We start from the raw sequence: 22,112 nt of genomic DNA, 5'->3' as shown, positions 1-22,112 counted from the left end.
GCACTCCTTGCTTTCTTTTTAAAACCATGGCATTTCATGTTATAGAAGGTAAAAATAAGGGCAGCAGACGAATACGAGCAGATGAACCCCCCAAAAATCGAAACTGCATTCCGGAAGGCGGGCCCCCTTGCAGTGCAGGCCTCCCCCGCTAGGTGGGTGTTCCAGGAACCATCTGTGCCAGTGTAGCAGCTGGCGCTGTGGTGACAGGCTGTGTTTGGCTTCAGTGAATTTTTTTTTAGACTTTTAACACATCTGTCCATTTGATGATGGGTGATTTATACTGAGCACACCTGCCTATACCACACTGAGTGTTCAGCAGTTTTGACCAAATATGGCATGAACCCTCTGCCCCCCCCCCTTCCTATTCACCAGCTCTCACTCCAAGTGACTTTTTTTTTGTTTCCCTGGATGAAAAAAAGTCTTCAAAGGGAAACATTTTTATGATGTAAAAGAGGTGAAAGAAAAACAGCAGAAGCACTAAAAGGCAACAGAATAATGGGTTCAAAAACTGCTTTGAGCAGCGGACAAAACATCTCCATAGGTGTATTGCATCAAATAAAGAGTATTTTGTGGGTGGCTGAAGTTTAAACATGTAGAATACACAATTTTTTATAAATAAATTCCATTTTGAGGGGTCCCCCTATATATTTTCTAGGCATTTATAACATTATTCCCAAGACAGTGGCTCTCAAACTTGAGTGCACACAAAAACCACTTGGAAGTACTTATTTAAAACAGATTCACGAACTGTTGCCCCAGAAAGCCTTACCTTGTAGGTCTATGGTGAACCCTAGGAATATGTAGTTTTAGAAGCACTCTAGCAGATTCTGGTACAAGAGTCCTACTTCTTAAGAAAAACTCACTCCAACATATGTTGAGATGTATTTTTCTTAGCCAGGAAAGAGAGTTGTAATAGTGCAAATCTGACTGCTTCCATGTGGGCCATGGTATCCCAGCCCAACGGTATGTGTCCAGTGCTTGAGCACGTGAGGGAGTATGTTTTTAAAGATTTGACTTACTTATTTTTAGAGAGCAGGGGAGGGAAGAAGGGAGGGGGAGAAACAGCAATGTGTGGTGCCTCTTGTGCGCCCCCTACTGGGGACCTGGCCTGACTGGGAATTGAACCTGCGACCCTCTGGTTTGCAGGCCAGTGCTCAATCTGCTGAGCCACACCAGCCAGGGCACATTATGGAATATTAAAAAATAGCCCGAAAAGTTACTATATATTCCTTGAAAAAACAAATTATATAGCTATGGATAAAGATACACATACCTCTCACACACAGATATATGAACATATACTCTAAGAAGCTTGTTTCAAAGGGTTCTGAACTTACTATTTCTCCCAGGAGTTGACCCAGCCTATAAGAAGTAACACAACATTCCTCTCGAAATTTGGTTAGCTGATTTCCTCACTCATTACCTTGTTCGACATTCTCCACTGTCCCGTACTGAGCCAAAAGTCCATCCAATACCTGCAAAGAGAGTGTCAGTGTAGGAGTGGGAAAACAAGACTGTACTTGCAAAAATGGGACCGTGGTTACCCTGAGCAGGTGAGTTACAGCAAACATAATTAAATTGGCATTTCAGGTCTTCCACAAAAGCAGTAAGAACTGAATAAATACGTGGGACTTTCATTTGCTTATTGACTCCCAAAATATCTGTTCACTGCAAGTACACTCATCACGATGGTTGGAACCTGTCTACTGGTCTTGAAATGAGAAGCAAAATAAAGTACAAGGCTCACTTCTCCTTGAAAACTTTTACCATCTTCCTTTGGTTTTCTCTTAGACATCTCCTTATTTTACCAAACCGATGGGGTGTGTATGTTTGACATTTTCAGTAATAAAAAGCTTTTTTTAAAGTAATGAAAATATTAGAACATTCTCTTTTCTTTATGGTTATTTTGATTTCGTTTGGGTTGGGGAAGAAAAAAACAACAGGCAGTTTGTTTTTAAATAATGCAATAAGGCCACTCCTCAGATTCTGTCTTATTTCAAGGTAGCGATCTTATATCAAGTTTCACAACTCAGAAAATACATCTTAACTGTTATTCATAGCAATTAACTCAAACTAAAGAAACAAAAAACCCCTGCTCAAACTAAAAGAACTTCCTATTTTTCTTGGTTTTCCATGGATTTTATTTTTTTAGTAATCGTAATCTGGAAAGGTAAAAATCTTTTTACAAAGTCATGAGAGAAAAATCACAAAGCAGGCGCGCATACCGTGTTTCAGCCTGTTTGTGCCTGAGGAGAAAGAACCCGAGGGAGCGAAGTGCCCCTTCTGCGTGATGAAGGGGACAGACGCAACCACAGACTTGCACACATTAGGGCACTGAAAACCACGGGACAAGTCTGGGGACCTCTAACTCCTAAACACGAAAGGCAACTAAAAGATGGAGAAAAATGCCCTGTTAACATATTAAAAAGTAAAGAAAGCAGGGAGACAGTAAAAACAGAAGTGACACTGGCTTACTTCCCACTGCAGGTGAGGAGGGATGTTTCGAATCTGAATTTTTCTGCTCCTGTAAAAATAAAAGCACAGACTGTAACACCTTCTCCAGGACACAAACTTTAAAAACAGGCTTCATGTGAATTCACTTTCCCACTCTGTTCACAGAGGAAATCAGCAAGAGATTCCCACTGTAAATCATGGCCATGATGTTTTAAGGCTTTCAGTTACTTTGTGGAAAAAATAAAAAACAAATCCAAGAACGTCAAGAACAATCTAGACAGTAGGAGTGCAGATTTGCCTTTCCGATGTCCTACCACAGTGGTTAGAATTTAAATCGCCATACACGTTCTAATACAGGGTCATCACCTTCCTCCTCAAAATGCATGGTGCCAAGATTGACCCCATTCCAACAGGGACCAAACCTCAAACATGATGGATGAAATCACATACCTAATGTGCTTAAACAAGATCAGGTTTGGTCTACCCCTTATTTAACAGTGCACATCTTTTTAAAAAAATTATTATTTTTATTAACAGATAATAGTCATAATTCAAAAACTAGAACACTATAAAAAGTACACTGAAGTCTCACTCCCACTCACCCCCAGAAATAAACACTTTCACTTGCTGCTTGTGCATCCTTCAGTTTCTTCATACAAATGACAGCAAATACAAAACTCCATCTTACTTTTTCCTTTTCTTGCAGAAATATTTGCATATTCCACACACTTGTATCTTTTTTTCTCCCTACCTCACAGTAATATCTTAAAGATATTTCTGTGTTGGTAGACAGAGAGCGTCCTCATTCTATCTTATAACCTGAACGTACTGAAGTATATTTTACCCATCCCTACTGCCGAACGTCTGGGCCCTCTGCTTTTTTATTCAGAGGGTTTTGGGGGGTTTGTTTTTCCAGGATATCCTGCTGGTCTGATAACTGAGTGACTTAGATGGTTTCTTGTTTTTACTAAGTATTACAATTAGATAAATTTAACATGCATGAGGACATCTTAGGTCCTGAGAAGAAAACAGAAATCAGCATTCAAATATGAGAGATCATCTTCATGGAGGGGCTTCACAGAGAAATTCCAAAAATATCCGTTTGAGGGTTGCAAGAGGAGTATGAGGACCACTTTTTCTTTCCTGCTGGTGTCAAGGGCACCAAATAGTGGCCATTGGCTACACAAGCCTCATGTTTCTCCGTGCTTTCACTTGGGCAATAGCTTTGGGAAGAAAGGCTACCATTCCTACGGAGAGGAAAAAGGAGAGAGAAGAGGGTACAAGATACAGGAAATGGGGAAATAATGAAATAAGTAAGGGGCTGCAGTGTTTCCAGACCTTTATTGAATAAGAGAGGCACCAATTGCATGGATCCCACCCACTACTTGAGGATAGCTGCTTAAATGACTGGACAAGCCAGTCTGTACAACCTCTAATCTTTTATCAGGATAGGAAGGAGGAAGTAGAACTCATTTCTATCTCTATGCTACGAAGGCTCTATTCTGACACTGCTTTGGGCAAGAGTTCCTAACACTGCTGACACGGCTCCACACAGTGGTACAGGGAATGCTCCAGAGAAAATGCCAGAGGCCTAATTATTTAGAGAAGAGGCATCAGAATCTGCAAGAAAACTGAATATTTCTAAAGAAAAATACTGTATCTCCAAGAATAAACACTGACTCCAGCAGCAGAGCAAGAACTTACTGGTAGAAAATTCTTCTACTAGAAAAAACTCATGCATGGACACAAAGAGATCTGAACAAAGACTGCTACTCTGTTTGTAATAACAAGGATGGCAAAAACTCTAAATTGCTACCAATGGGGAAATGAACAATTCATAGTACAGGCATAATGTGGAACACCATGCAGCTGTTATAAAGAACAATGAAGAAATATGTGCACTGTCATAAGGAACTCTGGAAAGCATAGATACAAGAGCTAATTGCAGATTAAGTTGATTCCGTCTTCCAAGTGCACAAAGTTATGTTATATGTAAGTGCATGGAAAAAGCCAGATTCTGTTGGTAAAAGGGGACATGTACTTTTTATTTGAGCTACTTCTGTCTTACTTGCTTTTTTAAAAAATGAGAATGCATTTATGTCTTAATCTTACTTGTTTAGATAAATTAATGATTAAAAATTCCAAATAGCACTGCTTTAATGAATATAAAACATTGAATCTGCTTAAGTATGAAAAAAGAAAACTCACACACCTTTTCTCCATAATTAGATTAGGTATTCTTCTTGAAATATTATTCAACAGAATACTAATTGATGTGGCAAACCCCTTGTTCATAGTGCATAAGTAGTCAAATCCTGCCCAGTCCCTATCATCCCAAACCCTAACTAAATGGGTGCAAAACCATGATGTTTGCCTATAACGTCTCATATGTAGAGACCGCACATTGGGCAATGAGTTCAGTAAGTAAATGGAATGTTCACTGAGCAGGATTCTAGGAGCAATCACCTCTAAAAAGCTGGTGTGTAGCATCTCTAATCTTAGATCAGGATGGAGAAGAAGGAGAAAAGGAACCTGGATCTAAACGAGGGAAATGGCGATCACTGCGGTACAACCTATTAAAGTGGAGCTCCATCAGGCCACTTGGGAGACTGTGCTGAGAGATTATCTTTCAGGATCAGCAGTGGTCAGGATCTCTGGGACAGGTCTGCAAACTACCCAGGCATCATTTGGATGCCACGCCTTCTTGTCAGGGTACTCAGGACGCCTGCCAGGGACTTGTACGTGCCCTTCGAAACCTAGTTCACTCTTGCGGGCATTTCCAGGGTGTGTCCAGGCAGAACTGTTTCTTCTGCCCTCATTAGCTTTTACAAAGCTGCTCACTCTTTCCTGTAATTACTTATCTGATGACACTGCCCACCCCCCTGGTTTCCTCCAGGACAGGCTCCTTGTTTGCAGCATCCTGTGCGGCACAGGGGCGAGCACATACAGTAGAAACAGAGAACATGGAACTCAGAGGGCTGAGCAAAGCCCTGCTACTGCTCGCTACTGGCTGTTTACTGGGACGCCACCCAGGAAGGCAAACTGTCTTTCCTTCGCCAGGTAGTCAAGAGGAGAGGAAATGGAGTTCTTTTCCCTATTTCCTTTAGGGAAAAAAAGGAAATTAAAAATCAATCAATCAATCAATCAATCAATCGGCATTTGGCTCAGTCTCTAACAACAAATGTAGATCTTTCTCCTTTTGAAACCCATAAAATATGCCCTGCTTCAAAAAAAAAAAAAAAAGCCAAGCTTTTACAAAATAATTTAGGGAAGTAATTGGATATAAGAAAATAATTGCCCTGGCTGGTGTAGCTCAGTGGATTGAGCACGGGCCTGCGAACCAAACAATCGCGGTTCGATTCCCAGTCAGGGCACATGCCCGGGTTGCAGGCAGGTTCCCTGCAGGCCAGTTCCCAGCAGGGGACACACGAAAGGCAACCATACATTGATGTTTCTCTCCCTCTCTCCTTCCCTTCCCCTCTAAAGATAAATAAATAAAATCTTTAAAAAAAAAAGAAAATAATTATTTGTTCCTTTAAAAAAATAGAAAAGTGTCACAGTTCCTTTATTTTTGAAGAGAAATCAAGCTTCTCTAAGTAGATGTAAATGACATTCTCGTCCTCAGAGCTACGGACTCCTGCGCAATCTCTCCTGGCTGGTCCGTCTCCTGTTCTGTGTTTCCCTTTCCTCTTCCAGCCACCCCACGCTTGGCTGCCAGTGACTTTCTAAAGGCAAATATAACCAGTTACTCCTGTCCTGTGTGACTAGCTCCCTATGAACACGCCCAAATTCCATCTCATGACAGGGTTACCACTCCCACTTCTCCATGTCTTTGTCATTATAACAATTCTGCCCCATCAAACTGCCCAAACTTTGTGTGCCCACTCCTTCACCAGCAACAGTTTATCATGCCTACAGTTTATACGCGGGCCAGGTCTGAGCCTTCAATACTCTCTGTTACACCTTAAAAACAAGAATAAAGAGGGCAGTAGGGAACATGAGGGGTTTTTTTTTTCTATTTAAAAATAATTATTTATTTTTAGAGAGAGGGGAAGGGAGAGAGGGAGAGAAGCATCAATGTGTGGTTGCCTCTTGTGTGCCTCCTACTGGAGACCTGGCCCACAACCCAGGCATGTGCCCTACCTGGGAATTGAACTGGCAACCCTCTGGTTCACAGGCCAGTGCTCAATCCACTCAGTTTCACCAGCGAGGGCTGATTTTTTTTTTTTTTTTTCATTTTAACTGAAAGCAGAATAAGGCCTATAATCAAGCAGAGCATGTCCTTTAGTATGGATACACAGACTCCTTCCCCATGGCTTTGGGATTCAGGAACTCCGCATTTCCTGTCCTCATGTTCAAGTAGGCTAAGCTAAATGTTTTGGGTGGAGAAGGGCAAGAATCTCAGGCTCCTCACTACCAGAAAAAGGATAATCCAGTTAACCCTTGAACAGCGTGGGTTTGAACTGCACAGGTCCACTTATACGGAGACTCTGTTTCCTGATAAATAACTGGGTGATCAACTGGGGAAATAAAATCATAATCAATTGTTGAGAAATCTATAATTCTGCAGAACCATTTTACCTATATTTTAAAAAAGGTAAAACATCAGCATGCATATGGGGAAGATAATGGCACAGTTTTCAGGCATATGTTCAATCAGTCACAGGTCTGATCAGCCACCTTGAGAACTCTAACTCAAGCTTTGGCCATGCTGGGGGCCTGAGTAAAGAACAAAGTTAACATAAATCGTGGGAACCCAGCTCACGGAATCTCAAGCTGCATTTAAAAATTAGGTCAGCTAAGGCTCAGAGGATCCCTGGATAAACTGCAAGAGAAGCAACAGAGACAGCAAAGAGATTTCTATGAAAGAATGTTTGGGATTCAATGAGAGATTCTCGACTAGGTCCCACTTGTTTCCATAGCAGTTCAGAGCTCCATCAGGTGACACATGGAGGGACATTACAGATCATGGATGGACTGTGCATTATCTGTAAGAGAGGCAAGTGTACTGACCCCAAGGACTGTGGGAGAGTCGAGATCGAAACCATCAGAGCTCTGGGCCATACCCCTCCCTCCAGCACTACAGTCAGATTGCACTGCAACCCGTGTCCTCATTAGTATGTGTCTGAGGCACTTTATCTGTTACCCATTCCTCATTAGTTCTGAAAGTTCCCCTTAAAACTTCTGAACATTCTGTACAAGACACATCCTGTGCTACACTGAACTAGGACCTACGGCTCCTTGGGGAAGCAAATGAATGACTGGTGATAGCCAAATCCAATTCTCTGCTCAACTGTCTCTTAAAGTTCTTGTGTTCATTTGTCTTCTTTCCACCCACCCTGCTGCCACCCCCCCCACCCCGGCACACACATGAGGCAGAGCAAAGGGAATGATTATGAGTCAATAAAACAAACTGATTACAAAATTCTTAAGAACTGCCCATGCCTCTATGGAATCTAAAATAAATGTAGCATAATAGCTATTAGTAAAGTTAAATGTTTTCAACACAACTGTTGAAAAGTAAATAAAAGGAGTTTTCATTTTTTTAAGGAGAAAAAAAACATGCAATCAGAGTCCCATGAATATGAGCAGCATTGTGGGCCAAATCATAAAAGGATTAAATCAGATACTACTGTGGAGGATTGTTATAAAGGTTTTGAGCCAGGAGAATTGAGGTTATGAACCCAGGAACTTCCCTTGCTCTATAAATGCGTGTCCGCAAAACCATAAACCCTCAGGCAGCTCCAACACACTCCTGCATTATGAGCATTCAGGGACAGGATCTCTTCAAAGTCCACGGCTTGAATGGCACAGGAGTCAGAAAAATGATGAGCGAGTGTCTGAGATGTTGTGCCTGTTCACTTCCCATCCCCTCTCAAAGAGTCTACTAGCTCTTAAAAAAAGGCCTTGATTTTTAAAAGGTTGCTAACACAATTCCAGATTTCCCTTCTAAGGAAAACAGGAGTGATTCTTAATTATTGGAAGAGGTCGAAGGGGAAAAGCCAACGAGATTAATGGTGGTGAGATGTTCATAAGATGTCAGGTCAGGCTCCCACTCCCGGGCAAGCTGGTAAGGAATTTCTCCCCCGGGTTGGGGTACAAGAAACAGGCTTTGCATAAAAAGACATCAAGTTCCACTCCAATCTCAGTGTTCTGTGAGTCTTTCGGAAGCAGGGGTAAGATGAAGGTGAAAATCGTCTCCTGTTAAAAGGAATCAGGACACTTAACGGTACACTGAACACAGAACACTGGCCTGGTGAAGCAGGAAACCAGACTTTTCAGAAACTCAGTATTTTCGCTGCTTAAAAAGGAAGCCAACATATAAAATTTTCTCTTTGTAAATTCATATCCAATTTGTGGACAATCCTTAGGTATCACACCATCGTTCCCACACACTGCTCCTCCCCTTAACTCATTCTGTGACAATATAGAGAAAGAAACACAGTCTTAGCTCTAGTTTTACCCGAACTTCTCAAGGGGCTTCACTGAACACTCTCTCTTCCCCACCGCCCCAAATTATTTTATTTGATGAAGTCTAACGAAGTTTCAGAGGTGCAGCCCAAACACGCATCACAGTGTTTTCAGCAGGAACTTTCCCCAAACCACCGCCACTACCGTATTGGTGGTAATGCATGTTAAACGTCTCATTAAGCCTTACCACACCACTAGAAGCAGACATCGTTATCCCCATTTTTCAGATAGGTAACCAAGGAGTTGACATGTTCCTCGTTTGAGTCTCACAGCTAGGGAATGACTATTTTTGACTTGCGGTATAAAAATGTAAATCCCCACTTTTAAAATCACTCTGGAATCGTCAATTCCCAATAACAAAATGTATGGCTCATATATATATATATATATATATAATATAATATATAACATATATATATAGTATATATGTAAATATATATATATATAATTTCGAGATGTGCCCCCTCAGGCAAAGCCTAGGAAAACAGGTGCTAGGAATGAACTTCTAGCTTTCCCCTCTGTGTCAATGTCGCTGTAGACTCTCAGACCAAAAACGTCTCCAGGAAGAGTCAGTCTGGAAACTTCACCACGGTGGCTCACTCTCTGTTCCTTGAAAGAATTTACTGAAACATGAATGCCCCTGAGAGAGGGTAACAAAGGCATTAACTAGTAAACTCCTCCACAGGGTCCGGTGACCCCTACCTGACGGTCAGGCTCTCGTGGCCTGTGGCTGGAAGCTGAGCGGACCTGCAAGCCGAGAAAGCCTTTGCTATTATCACTGGCCCCAACCAAAGCTGTGCTGAGCCTCAAGGGGCAAAAGCACAGTTTGAGAACCTCTCCCAAAATGTGGGCTGCTGGATGGAGAAGGGGGGAATGAATCAGAGACAGGGAGGCAAAGTCCTCAGAAAGCTAGGACATTGTTGTGTGACTCATTATAAATATGCATTTAGATTCAGAAAAGTGAGATTTTGCAAGGCAAGTCTCGGTCCTTGTGAGCCCAGGGATCTGCATGCCAGCTTCAAGCTTTTCTAGATCTAGACCAAGGAAGAACTGAAAGCACTTTCTTTAATGCTTATATTCTGCTGTGATGAAGATCCCAGTGACCAAAACCAAACTGTGGCTCATAGAGAAGTGACTAATTACTCTTAGAAGGCCTCCAACTCATTATCTATAATTATGACTAACCAGGATAAGAACATTTTCACATCAAAATTTGAGCCCAGATACACATATAAGCATGATGCAATACAAGTTTTGATATGAGCATATAAATGCTTGCCTTGTGTGGCTCATGGTAAATACAAAATCATCTTCGTAAAGGCGAAGGGAGCCAGGTACCTAGCCAGCAACAACTGTGCCATCCTTTCAACATCTCTTCCTGTTCAAATAATTGTTTTCTCTTTAGTTCTCCAAACTGCACTCAAATCTGTTCCCTCCCTTTCTGCCTACCTTTGAGTCTTTTTCATTGTGTTTTTCCTCCTCAGCCCAAGTAGCATCTAGAACACAGCACATACCCGACAATCAGCAAATTCTCCAGGAGCATGTGTTACTGACAGCTGGCTCCTTTTTCCTGGCGCACTCCACCCCATATTTTCCCAACTGTACGAACAAGTGCCTACTGAAGACACTGACTGGTCTCCAACTAAGCCAATTTCTTTCACTCCAGTTATGCTCATCAACTCAATACAATAGGCCGCTGACTGGAAAACACAGGGGAAGACATTTCCTGACACAGTAGCCACTGTACACGCTTCCTGTGATTCCATACGGTGACTCATGTGGAGGTGGTGTTTTCCTCCTGAAGACAAGGAGTACAATGGCATGCCTTGATTAACTGAAGAAATACTTTCACAGTTAACAAACATTCAGGCCAGAAGCTGTGAGTCCTCACCGTTTGGGAACGAGTGATGAACAGACAGCATTTTACTTCTGAAAAGAAGGAACTATTTCCAGCAGTTATTAAAGGCTTTGATCTTACTCATTATAGTCGGATGATAATCAAGGAGAATTAAATTCATCTCCTATGTAGCTCCTAGATTTCAAGTAAGCAGAGACAGGCAGGACAGGGCCGGCCAAATCACACGCCTCATAAAGGAACTCCTTTCCCGTGTTGTGGGAGGGCAGACAGCACTCACCATTATCTCACCCGCGCTGAGGACTGGGCTGGTGTGAACAGTCCCAACCTCCCCATACCCAAATGTTCTGCCTGGAGGGAAAATACTGGACATTTTATCTGATTTTTGGAGATCAGAATGATTTCTAAGACTAAACTAATAACGTTGCCAAATTCATTTAACAAATGTTCACTAAACACCTACTACATGCAAAGCACTTAGTTTTAGGTTCTGGGGTATAGTAGTAACAAAACAAAAATGTCCTTACACTACTTACCATCTAGTGAAAAAACAAAAACAAAACAAAACAAAAAACACAAGATAATATTAACCTCAGCAACCCTTAGAAGTTTCTAGTTAATTTCAATAAAACAAAAGAACAAACTTTAGAGCTGGTCCCTTGATCCAATGAAATCTTCAAGGAAAAAGGCTATCTCTGCTATTTCCTAGCTTGTATTTTTAGTTAGAAGTGAAGCAAATATCTTTTAATACCCATTTCTGCACAGAATCCTTAAAATGTAATTGCAAGTAGTAACTAGCAACTCTTGAGCCCTTGTTTCCAAGCACCAGGAGAAGGTAAAGCCCGAGCAAGTACTTCTGTGAATGACAGCGAGACACCTGTATTCCCACAAAGGGGTGTAAGAAAGCTTTCCCTGTTACCCAGGTCGGCCCCTGGGCACTGAACCCCCTGAGGTTTCCTCTGCTGCCTCATGGGGTGCTCTGGAGAAAACAAAAAGACCGTAAGAAGAGCTATTTTTCAAAATTGGAAGAGGAGTCAGAAAAGTAACTTCTCACACAACACCAATAAAACATAAAAGTACTTCACAGGATACAAAGAAAAAATCAACGAACATCTTTAATATCTCATAAACTGCTGATGGAGAAAAGGAAAATCATTAGCTCTCAGAACTAATGTTACATGATTTGAATACAAGGAAATTCACTTTGCAAAATCTTGAAAATGGGCAACTTTAAAAACAGATGAATGAATTGTGAGAAAATGGGATATAAATTACTCTTATTTGAGAAAGGATTCATCATCTATATGAAGATTCATCTTACAATCCCTTTACATCAATTCTGAAATGAGGCAAATTAGCAGGGAGATAACTCCAAATACAAAAATTGGATTCATAACCAATTTGGGGAGACTAGACGTCCACAGAGAAATCTTTCCAGGGGTGCTGACAGAAATGCTAGATTCAAACACTGTATCCTTCCTGAACGAGGCACATCCTACCCCTACCCCTGTACATCCACGTTCTGACCTGGTGACGAGTACACAGCAGTTGCTCAGGAAGGCTGAGGACACAATGAGAGCACGTGACAGGGTTAGCATCTCTGGCGCTGAAACACGGGACTCTTTCCAGCTGCTGATTCACACTCTGTTCTGAGTTCCCTGACTTACAAAGACAGTAAACCACTTTTCATCACTTCCTCTCAAGTCAGCACCAACGGCCGGGTGGGCCCCATCAGTACCTGACTTGAATAAAGGTGAACCTACCTGGCTAGCAGGTGACCAGAGGGGGTTGTGCCACCACAGCTTCAGATTCCATTTCTTATCTCTTCTCCCTTCCCTGGAGGCACCCAGGGTTGCCTCATACTTCAGGGACCCTGTTCCTTTCTTTGTAAGGAGCCAGGTCCTCAGCAGCGTTAACTGAGGGAGGGAAGAGATCTAGCAAGTGCCCTGCCCTCAGTTGTTCACAGAGTCCCAGCCTCCTTGCTATTTTGGTGAACTTCTGCCCCCTTCTCTCATTGGTCTCTCACCAAACCCCAGGGAACTATGAGAAAGCACTCTGTAAACTGCAGTGCGCTCTACAACTGAAGGCATTAGGGTTATTTTGACAGAAGCACACCACTCTCAAACGCCCCTGGTTTCTCTCATTCCCAGCTTTGGTACTCATGTGCCCAGGAGAGCTGGCAGCTGGTTTTCCTGTGCGAATGAACCCAGCTTTACCTGATGAGTCACCAGAAGGTGATCAATTAGAAGGCACTGCACAGAACCCATACTGAACCAGGAGAGAAGCTACTATACTAAAGCCTCTGTGGATTCCGGCTAACGACCTATTTCAGGATAATTTCAGAAGCTGAGAAGTATGACTAGCAAACCAATGGAGGTACTTCATTTAAGAGCACCTTGATAATTGCACTTAAATTCAGAGTACTTTTGTTCTTTGGAGGAAGATACAAAATTTTTAATATTCAAGCAAGATACCTGTGTAAATGCAAACACCTTTATTTACTAATGTCTATAAGCAAAGCAAAAGGCCTTGCTTTCTTAGAGAACAATAATTTTTAAAATGTGTAAGTTTAAATATATCCCCTGGATTTTCTAACTTGATAGTTCTTCCCCACCCCTAATTACACAACAAGAAAAGAAGAGGGAAGGAACAATGAGCTGAGAACTAGAAATCAGGGTCTGAATCCCAGCACTACCCCCAGCAAGCTGTCAAAGGCAGGTATCGGGCCAGTCATTTAACCTCTCCAGTCAGTACCTCGGGCATGAGTCAGCTGAGAGAAGTTGACAGGCAGTCAGGCAAGACTCTTTCCGAATCTAAGATTCACTTCATTTTGGCTCTAAAACAAAAACTATCACAGAGAGAAGGTAAGGAGAAACAAGAAGAAAGCTAAGAATAAAGACTGGATTTTTTAAAAGTTATCTCAACAAATCCTGCATTTTCTTTGGGTCACAATTCTTTTCTTTTTTTTTTTTTTATCTCCAAAGCCTTTATTTTTTAAATTTTTACCTGTATTTTATTGATTATGCTACTACAATTGTCCTGATTTTCCCCCCTTTGCCTCTCTCCACCCAACGCCCTATTCCCTCAGGCAATCGCTACACCATTATTCAAGTCCCTGGGTCATGTGTGTAAGTTCTTTGGCTACTCTATTTCCTATATTGTACTTTACATCCACATGGCTATTCTGTAATTACCTATTTGTACTTAATCCCCTCACCTCTTCGCCCATCTTCCCCCTCTCTCCTCCCATCTGGGAACTTCTGTTAACTAACTTTTCTCTTTTAAGAGTCTCTCTTTGTCTTTAACCTTTTAGCCTTTTAATTATGATGTGTCTCGGAGTGGGCCTCTTTGCATCCATATTGTTTGGGACTCTCTGTGCTTCCTGGATCTGCGTGTCTATTTCCTTCACCAAATTAAGGAATTTTTCTTTCACTATTTTTTCAGATAGATTTCCAATTTCTTGCTCTTTCTCTTCTCCTTCTGGCACCCCTGTGAGGCAAACATTGGACCTCTTAAAGTTGTCCCAGAGGCTGTTTATGCTATCCTCATTTTCTTGGATTCTTTTTCCTTCTTGTTGTTCTGTGTGGTTGTTTTTTGCTTCCTTATGTTCCAAACCATTGATTTAATTTTCGGCTTCATCCACTCCACTGTTGTTTCCCTATAAATTGTTCTTTATTTCAATTAGTGTAATCTTCATTTCTGACTGGGTCTTTTTTTATGCAGCTGAGGTCCTCACTCAGTTCCTTGAGCATCCTTATAACCAATGTTATGAACTCTGCATCTAATAGATTGCTTATCTCCATTTCATTTAGCTCTTTTTTTCTGGAGTTTTGATCTATTCTTTCCTTTAGGCCATGTTTCTTTGTCTCCCCATTTTGACAGCCTCCCTGTGTTTGTTCCTACAGATTAGGCAGAGCTGCTCTGACTCTGTCTTGGTTGTGTGGTCTAATGTAGTAGGTGTCCTGTCGGGTCCAGTGGCACAGCCTCCCTATCATCCAAGCTGGGTACTCAAAGTGCACCCTCTTTGGGGGCTAAGTACACCCTCCTCTTGTAGTTGAGCCTTAGTTGCTGTTGGCAGATCAGTGGGAGGGATTTACCCAGGCCAGTCAGCTGCAAGGGCTGGCTGGGGTCACAATTTTTAAGGTAGATGGCAAAGTCCATAGCATTTTATAACTGGCTGGCTTACAACCCAAAAATAGTGAGTCTATGACTTTACCTGTGTTAAAACCCACCTCTACAGCCACACTTTATCCCATTTCTTTCTTTTTCTATCTTACTACAAGAAGCTTTGTTTACACTTTCATTACCACCAAAGTTACTCAAGGTATGTGAGTTTTGAGGCATAATGATATTTCACGAAATTTACTATGAATGGAGGGTATGACACAGCCAAGTAGGAGCCTGTCCATTTCCTATAGGTATATGTAGGTCTTGGCATGTAACCGAATGAGGAGACTGGCATAATTGCCTCTAAGGAATTCCATTCACGTCATAAACTAGAGGATCAAAGCTTATTTCCACTACACAGAAACAGAGCTCTGGCCTGTAATTCAAATATTGCTTAAATAGTACTGTACTGATACTCTACTTATTATCGCAACCCTGATCTAAATAGCTCTGTAAAGACGGTATTTATATTTTTGAAGTAAACATGTTTATAGTAGCAGATAAGAGAAAGTTAGGGTGTGGCACGTTTACTGGAAAAGCAGCAGTACTCAGCTTTATCTAGTGGAAGCACCACTAGAGAACTGTGCAGGGCTCTTTCAATGGTCTAGGTAACAGTGAGTAAGATAGACTCCAATGGCAGAGGGGTGGGGTGTGTGGTCGATACCAGGATGAAAAGTGTTTATATCACATGGAGCTCTTCTTAGTGATTTTGAAAATCTCAGCAAATTTGTACACTTATATCTACCATTCCACTGGCTTCTTAAAACAAGTTTTTTAGAAATAAGTACTATGTATTCTTTGCACAAAGTTCAAAAAGTACCAAAATAAAATATGGTAGGAAAATTCACCCTTCTATACCTATCTTTCAGCCCTCTGATTTTTTTTAAAGACTTTATTTCTAGACAGAGGAAAAGGGAGGGAGAAAGAAAGGGAGAAAAAACATAGATGTGAGAAAAGCATCGATTGGCTGCTTCGCGCATGCCCCCTACTGGGAACCTGGCCCAGAAGCCAGGCATGTGCCCTGACTAGGAATCCAATGGCAGCCTTCTGCTCCCCGGTTGATGCCCAACCCCCAGAACCACACCAGTGAGCGCAGCCCTCTAATTCTTTATACCTGTTTTTTTATTATTTTTTTATTTTTGACTGATTGACTGATTGATTGATTGAGAGAGGGGAAAGGAAAGAGAAAGAGTGGGAGAGAAACATCAATGTGTGGTTGCCTCTCATGTGTCCCCTACTGGGGACCTGGCCTGCAACCCAGGCATGTGCCCTGACTGGGAATCGAATCAGCGACCCTTTGCTTCACAGGCTTGTGCTCAATCCACTGAGCTACACCAGCCAGGGAACACCAGTTGTTTTTTAAGTCATTCTATTCTAAACAAAAGCAAAATACAATTATTTATTTTTAGAGAGAGGGGAAAGGAAAGAGAAGGAGTGGGAGAGAAACATCAATGTGTGGTTGCCTCTCATGTGGCCCCCTACTGGGGACCTGGCCTGCAACTCAGGAATGTGCTCCGACTGGAAATTGAACTGGCAACCCTTAGGTTCGCAGCCCGCACTCAATCCACTGAGCTGCACCAGCCAGGGCAGCAAAATACAATTATTAATGGTCTGTATATGCTTTTTTCACCTAGAGATTGTTTCATATCCACACACAAAGAGCTGTATCATTCTTTTCGACAGTGGTATAATATTCAATTTTATGAATGCACCATAACTAATTCAACTGATGCCCTACTGAGGGACATATGATGTTTTTAATTTGTAACTACTTCCAGAAAACCAAAAATGTTGGAATGCGTATCTGTCTGCCTATCGATCTAATTTTGCACATGTGCGAGTGCATTTTGGAAGATAAGCTTGTAGGAATGAAATGACTGGATGACAGGACTATACATCAGTAATGTCAACTCACAAATACAGTGTTGTCTCCCCACACATCTGAAAACCCAGTTACCGAATTTTGATTTCTGCCCATTTATAGGTAAAAAACACAATCTTACTTGCATTTTAATTATGAATGAAGTCGATCGTTTTCCGTATGTTAAAGAACCAACTCCACATCAACCACCCTGGAAAACCCCACAGAATCCTTCCCTGCTTTTATTCAGTATTCTCTCAGGTGACTCCAGGTTTGATTAACTTCCTTCAATCCACTTATTTGACAACCCCTTGCTGAGCACTCATGATGCAGAGAGACAGGTGAAAAGTGCATTCCCCACCATGAGGAACTCACGACTGAGCACCGCCAAGCAAGCAGTCAGCACCCTGCGTGCCCTGCTGCTACGACACAGGCCTGTGCCACACCCCAGGGTAGCGGGTGGCCAGACACACAGAAGGAAAACCTGGCAGGGCCCCCAGGGAAGGCAATGCCTCAGCTGAGTCCTTCCCAAGCAGGAGGAGGCAGGATGGGCCAGGTGAACCAAGGTGAGGATTGAGAGCACAGAGCAGTCCAGACAGGCCTCTTCTGAGTGAAGAGGATGAGGCGCACAAAGACACAGCGCCAGGGCACCTGGCTGGGGAGGAGGGGAGATGCTTCCAGGGAAGGTAAGGGAGCAGGGAAGGCAAGGCCGGCAGAAGCGAGATTAGGAAGGTGAGGACCCTTTCGCCAGGCCCCAAACGGAATCGGTGAACCCCACCAGGGTCACTGAACACCAGCGAAACACTGGGAGACACATACACATAGCCCAGCATTCACTTTCCCTTCAGAAGCTCTCCTATGGACTGCCCTCCTCAGAGAAGAGAGCCTCGTGACTCTGAATATGTGGGTGCAAGTATAAGTCTGCCTGGTGGCTGTGTGCACCCCACCACTGGGGCAGTCTACTTACAATCCCTCACCTCCCTTCCACACGGGGCTGCCAGGGCCACTTCACCAACCCATTAAGTGCCTCTTTCTCTTAAAGCATCCCACCAACTACTACTATAATACTTTTCTGTTCCCGGAAGGTATTTACCACACCTTGAATGCAACAGATAGATTTATTGAACACACTAAGAGAGTTTTAGGTTAGTGGAAGACATGACTGAATGACAGGGTTGTTTTAAAAAACAAATATACTAGAACTTTTACTTTCTTAATCTACCTGAAAATGCCTCCAAATTAATGCCCTGTTTACTCACTGCAATGATGATTCCTCTGCCTAAACATATTTTTGGAATTCTCTTATTGATATTTTCCACCACATCTACCCAATCAACACTGATTTAACTGATTTGCCTTTAGTCTGTAGTGCAATCTGACGAATATGCTCGGTGCTGAAACAGAACATGCCTCTCTTCCTCCTTCCTCTTCTTTCTACAACCAACAGAAACAAAACAAAACAGAACTCAGAGGCCTCCTGATGCTTCTAACAGCAAAGAACATGGCTCCCTGGGGAAGTGGCTGCCTTGGTCCCCTCTTCAGGTGCCAGGACTGCTGGGCTGGCCACCATGCCCATGTCACCAACCTCTTGTCATGAAGGACTCACCCCCACTTCCCTTCAGGGAGGTTTAAGAGGGGCAGTACCAGGGAGAGTAACACTCTTGGCCCGTTCCAAGCTTCCTGAGCTGGTTAGGAGAGGACATTCTCATGCTGGGACACGGGGGACCGAACCACATCAGTGATCATCAGAATGGGGTCCAGGGGCACTCTCCATTTCCAGGGTGTGTCTGGTTAACATCCTTTGCCAGAATCCAAACTTCATGTTAACTGAGGGGAGTCTGCCCAGCTTGGCAGGGTCAGTGCCCTGACAGCCCCGAGCTAGTGCCTTGTTTGCTGCATTTATCACAACCCTCTGTTTCAATCTCTGCTGCCCAGCCAGACTACGAAGGCCTGTGATTCGCTCATCCCACCATCTAGCACGTTGCATGCTCCAGGGATGATTATACACAAGTAAACAGACTGCAGGCGTGGCTGCTCTCTAAGCCCATGTAATCAGGCCCTCGACTCAACCCACTTTGGTCGGGCCAGATCATCTGAACGTGAAGGGACTACTCTCTCTCTGACCAGGGTCCTTGCAGCCTTTTGGTGGAGACAGAGCTCTGAGAGAAAGCTCTCTCTCTCCCCGACGGTTTGACAATGCTCACCCCCCAGCCTATTGGGAGGTCGTGGGCAGAAAGTCAGGCCAGGTATCAGGACTGCTGGCGTGGGGCCGCCACTGGGGTATGTGACCGTGGCAGGCCACTTCATTTCTCTGGGGCCAGATGGCCTCTTTCTCCAGCCCTCCTCAGTGTGGAGAATTCTCCAGTCCTGCTGGTTGTCCTCCGTCAAGGACAGAACCGATGTCTATTCCTCCCACAGAAACATGTGCCAGAACTAACCCGTCCAGGCAAAAACAGAAAGCAAAAACAACAACAAAAAGAAAACCTCTGAAGGTTTTCTGCGCTATGAGTGGTTTATTCTGAGAATAAAATGCAGAGAAGTTTTAGAAATCTTCGTTCAATCAGACAGACAGACAGACTTTAATCTGTGAGCCAAGAAAAATAGTTTGAAAAGGCTGGAAGAAAAGAACCCCATGGCTAAGAATTTGTGAAAATATCTATAAACAAAAGTTCTAAGGGAAAGACTATGAATCGGCAGGATCACAGGAGATGGAGAGTGAGCTCTGAAACTTTGAAATGGAAGAGAATTCACTGGCTCAAGGGCAAATGGTGCAGAATGTGACTGCAGGAGGTGACACAGAGGAACCCAAGCAGCACCTGATGTCAACAGAGGGCAAGGAGACCCAGTTATGCCCCAGGCCTGTGCCAGGGGGACAGCCTAGAGTTTTTCGGATTTGAAGCAGGGACCACCAAGATCCACTAGAATTTACAAGGTAAAAAACCCTGGTCTTGGGCGGCAGAGAGAAGGAAGTGAGAATGAACAGGAATGACATTTCCATCCCCTTCACTGACAGTTTCCTACAAGCTCCAAATGCAAGGGGTGACGTGGGCAGAAGCCCACCGCCCCAGTCTCCGCCTTCCAGCAACTCAGGCCAGGAGGCTAGGGAGACAGGACACCACAACCTGCTGCCCAGCGCTGCCCACGATGAAAGCTGGGGCAGACTTTACTATTACAAAGCATTTAACACACATCATCTCATTTAATTCTCACACTGGTCAGCGGCAAGAGAATAAATGTAACTTGTCCGTGTCTTTCAGCCGTGATGCAATTACAGAAATTCACAGACCAATTACAGAAGTTTCACAAATACTGTTGTGAAAACTTGTGAATTCGCAGGGATTCCAAGGACCATCGTGCCCATGCAAGGGACAGTTATTGTGTGGGATGCTTTACGAACACCAATTGCAGTGTCTAAAAGAGCCGCACACTGGCTTCCTCCTGGAGGAAGGAATTAAAACACAGGTCTGTCTCACACCCAAATCACTAGTCCTTTCATCCTGGCAGTGCATTCAGGGGGCACATGAGACACAGATTTTTATGTAATGGCTGCAGGAGGTGAGCAAACACAGCATTTGAAAAAATGCACCACATTTGACTTATTTCCTAATATTTCTTTTTGTACCAAGAAAAAGTTCTCAGTTTGGGGCTGGACAGTCTTTAATACTTTTGCAACACTAATCTTCCTCCCTCTTTTAATTTATTTTAATTTTTCAGAGAGAGGAAGAAAGGGAAAGAGAAGAGAGAAACACTGATGTCAGAAATGCTGACTGGTCACGCTCCAAGTGGGGACCGAACCCGCAACCCCAGGAACACGCCCTGAAGTGGGAACCAAACCCATGAGCTTTCTGTGTAGGGGACGATGCTCCAACCAACTGAAGCAAGCGGGCCACAGCTTTCCTCCCTCTTTTAAAGAAAGGCGATGGGCTTAGAACCTTCCAAGTAGCAACAGTAGCTAGAATTTAATAACTTTGTTTTCAGTGTATTTTACTTTTATGGTTACCTTCCACTTATTGCAAACGGTACTGGCTTTCCATTTATATAATGACACAAATTTCTTTTTAATGCATTAGGTTAAAGTTTTTCAAGGGGGATCATTTTTGAAAAGAGAATATTGAGTAGCTAACAGTGCAGGCAGTGGAGAGAGCACGTGCAGAAAACATGAGAGCAGCGTGGCCGAGATTGAGAGATGCTGCTCTGTTGTGCTGGCCTTCAGAACACAAGTGCTTCTGCCAAGTTTTGAACCAGGGCTCCTTTGTGGGTAGAGCAAATGGGACAGGTAATGTTCTCTGGAACCCTCGAATCTGAAGGCGCAAGGTTCCCGGCTGGGCGTCCCAAACATGATCTCCTGCCTGGGCTACAATGATGAACATTGTAGTCAAGCTAGCCGTCAGTTACATGAACAGGTGCCAGGAGTGGATATTCCCAGGTGTATGACCCAGGTGGGGTCAGCAAACTATGGCCCGTGGGCTACGTCCAGCCCAAAGCCTACTTTTGCAAACAAAGTTTGACTGAAACACTCATTTGTTTACATCTTGTCTATTGCTACTTTCCCACTACAATGCTAGGGTTGAGCAGTTGTGACAGAAGCCACATGGGCCACAAAGCCTAAGATATTTATTAACTGACCCTTAAGAAAAAAAATTGCTGACATTTGCACTAGGACAGACACTGAAATTGAGATCAGTGCCAAGGGAGAATGTGAATGTAGTTTGGCCAGAGCAGTAACTTTGGCAGAGATTAAGCCAGAAACTGCCTCCTAGAACAGGCAGATGGATAGAAAGAAGTATGAGTGGAAAACTGAGAGCAAAGTCCATGACCAAAACTTGAGAGCCCTAGCTGGTGTAGCTCAGTGGATTAAGCACAGCCCTAGGAACCAAAGGGTCACTGGTTCAATTCCCAGTCAGGGTACATGTCTGGGTTGTAGGCCAGGTCCCCTGTAGGGGGCAGGTGAGAGGCAACTGCACATTGATGTTTCTTCCCCTCCCTCTAAAAATCAATAAATACAATCTTAAAAAAAAAAAAGCAACACCCTGGCTGATGTGGCTCAGCTCAGTGGACTGAGCGCCAGCCTGCAAACCAAAGTGTTGCGGGTTCACTTCCCAGTCAGGGCACATGCCTGGTCCCTGGTGGGGGATGCACGAGAAGCAACCACATATTGATGTTTCTTTCTCTCTCTTTCTCCCTCCCCCACTTTCAAATGAAATCTTAAAAAAAAAAAAACCCCCAAAACTTAAACAAAAAAGATGAAGAAGGGGTGGGGTAACACAGATACGGTCTTACATCTTTAGAGTCCAGAGCCACCCC

General features: G+C 43.3%; 1 protein-coding gene across 7 annotated transcripts in view; it reads right to left on the bottom strand.

Annotated features, from left to right (window-relative positions):
* IGF2BP2 (insulin like growth factor 2 mRNA binding protein 2) overlaps positions 1-22,112 on the bottom strand; it is a 148,775-nt gene that overhangs the window by 37,243 nt on the left and 89,420 nt on the right. For all 7 annotated transcript variants that reach the window (XM_037131309.2, XM_053657988.1, XM_037131310.2 and 4 more), the window contains exons 3-4: positions 2,476-2,524; positions 1,424-1,475 (exon numbers count right to left, since the gene is read on the bottom strand). In XM_037131309.2, the coding sequence (XP_036987204.1) occupies positions 1,424-1,475; positions 2,476-2,524 (101 nt within the window). The remainder of the gene's footprint in view (positions 1-1,423; positions 1,476-2,475; positions 2,525-22,112) is intronic.

Source organism: Artibeus jamaicensis, unplaced genomic scaffold (assembly GCF_021234435.1).
Source record: "Artibeus jamaicensis isolate MK-2021 breed Jamaican fruit bat unplaced genomic scaffold, CSHL_Jam_final scaffold_474, whole genome shotgun sequence".
NCBI classification, from domain to species: domain Eukaryota; kingdom Metazoa; phylum Chordata; class Mammalia; order Chiroptera; family Phyllostomidae; genus Artibeus; species Artibeus jamaicensis.
This window is presented reverse-complemented; position numbering and strand designations above follow the sequence as displayed.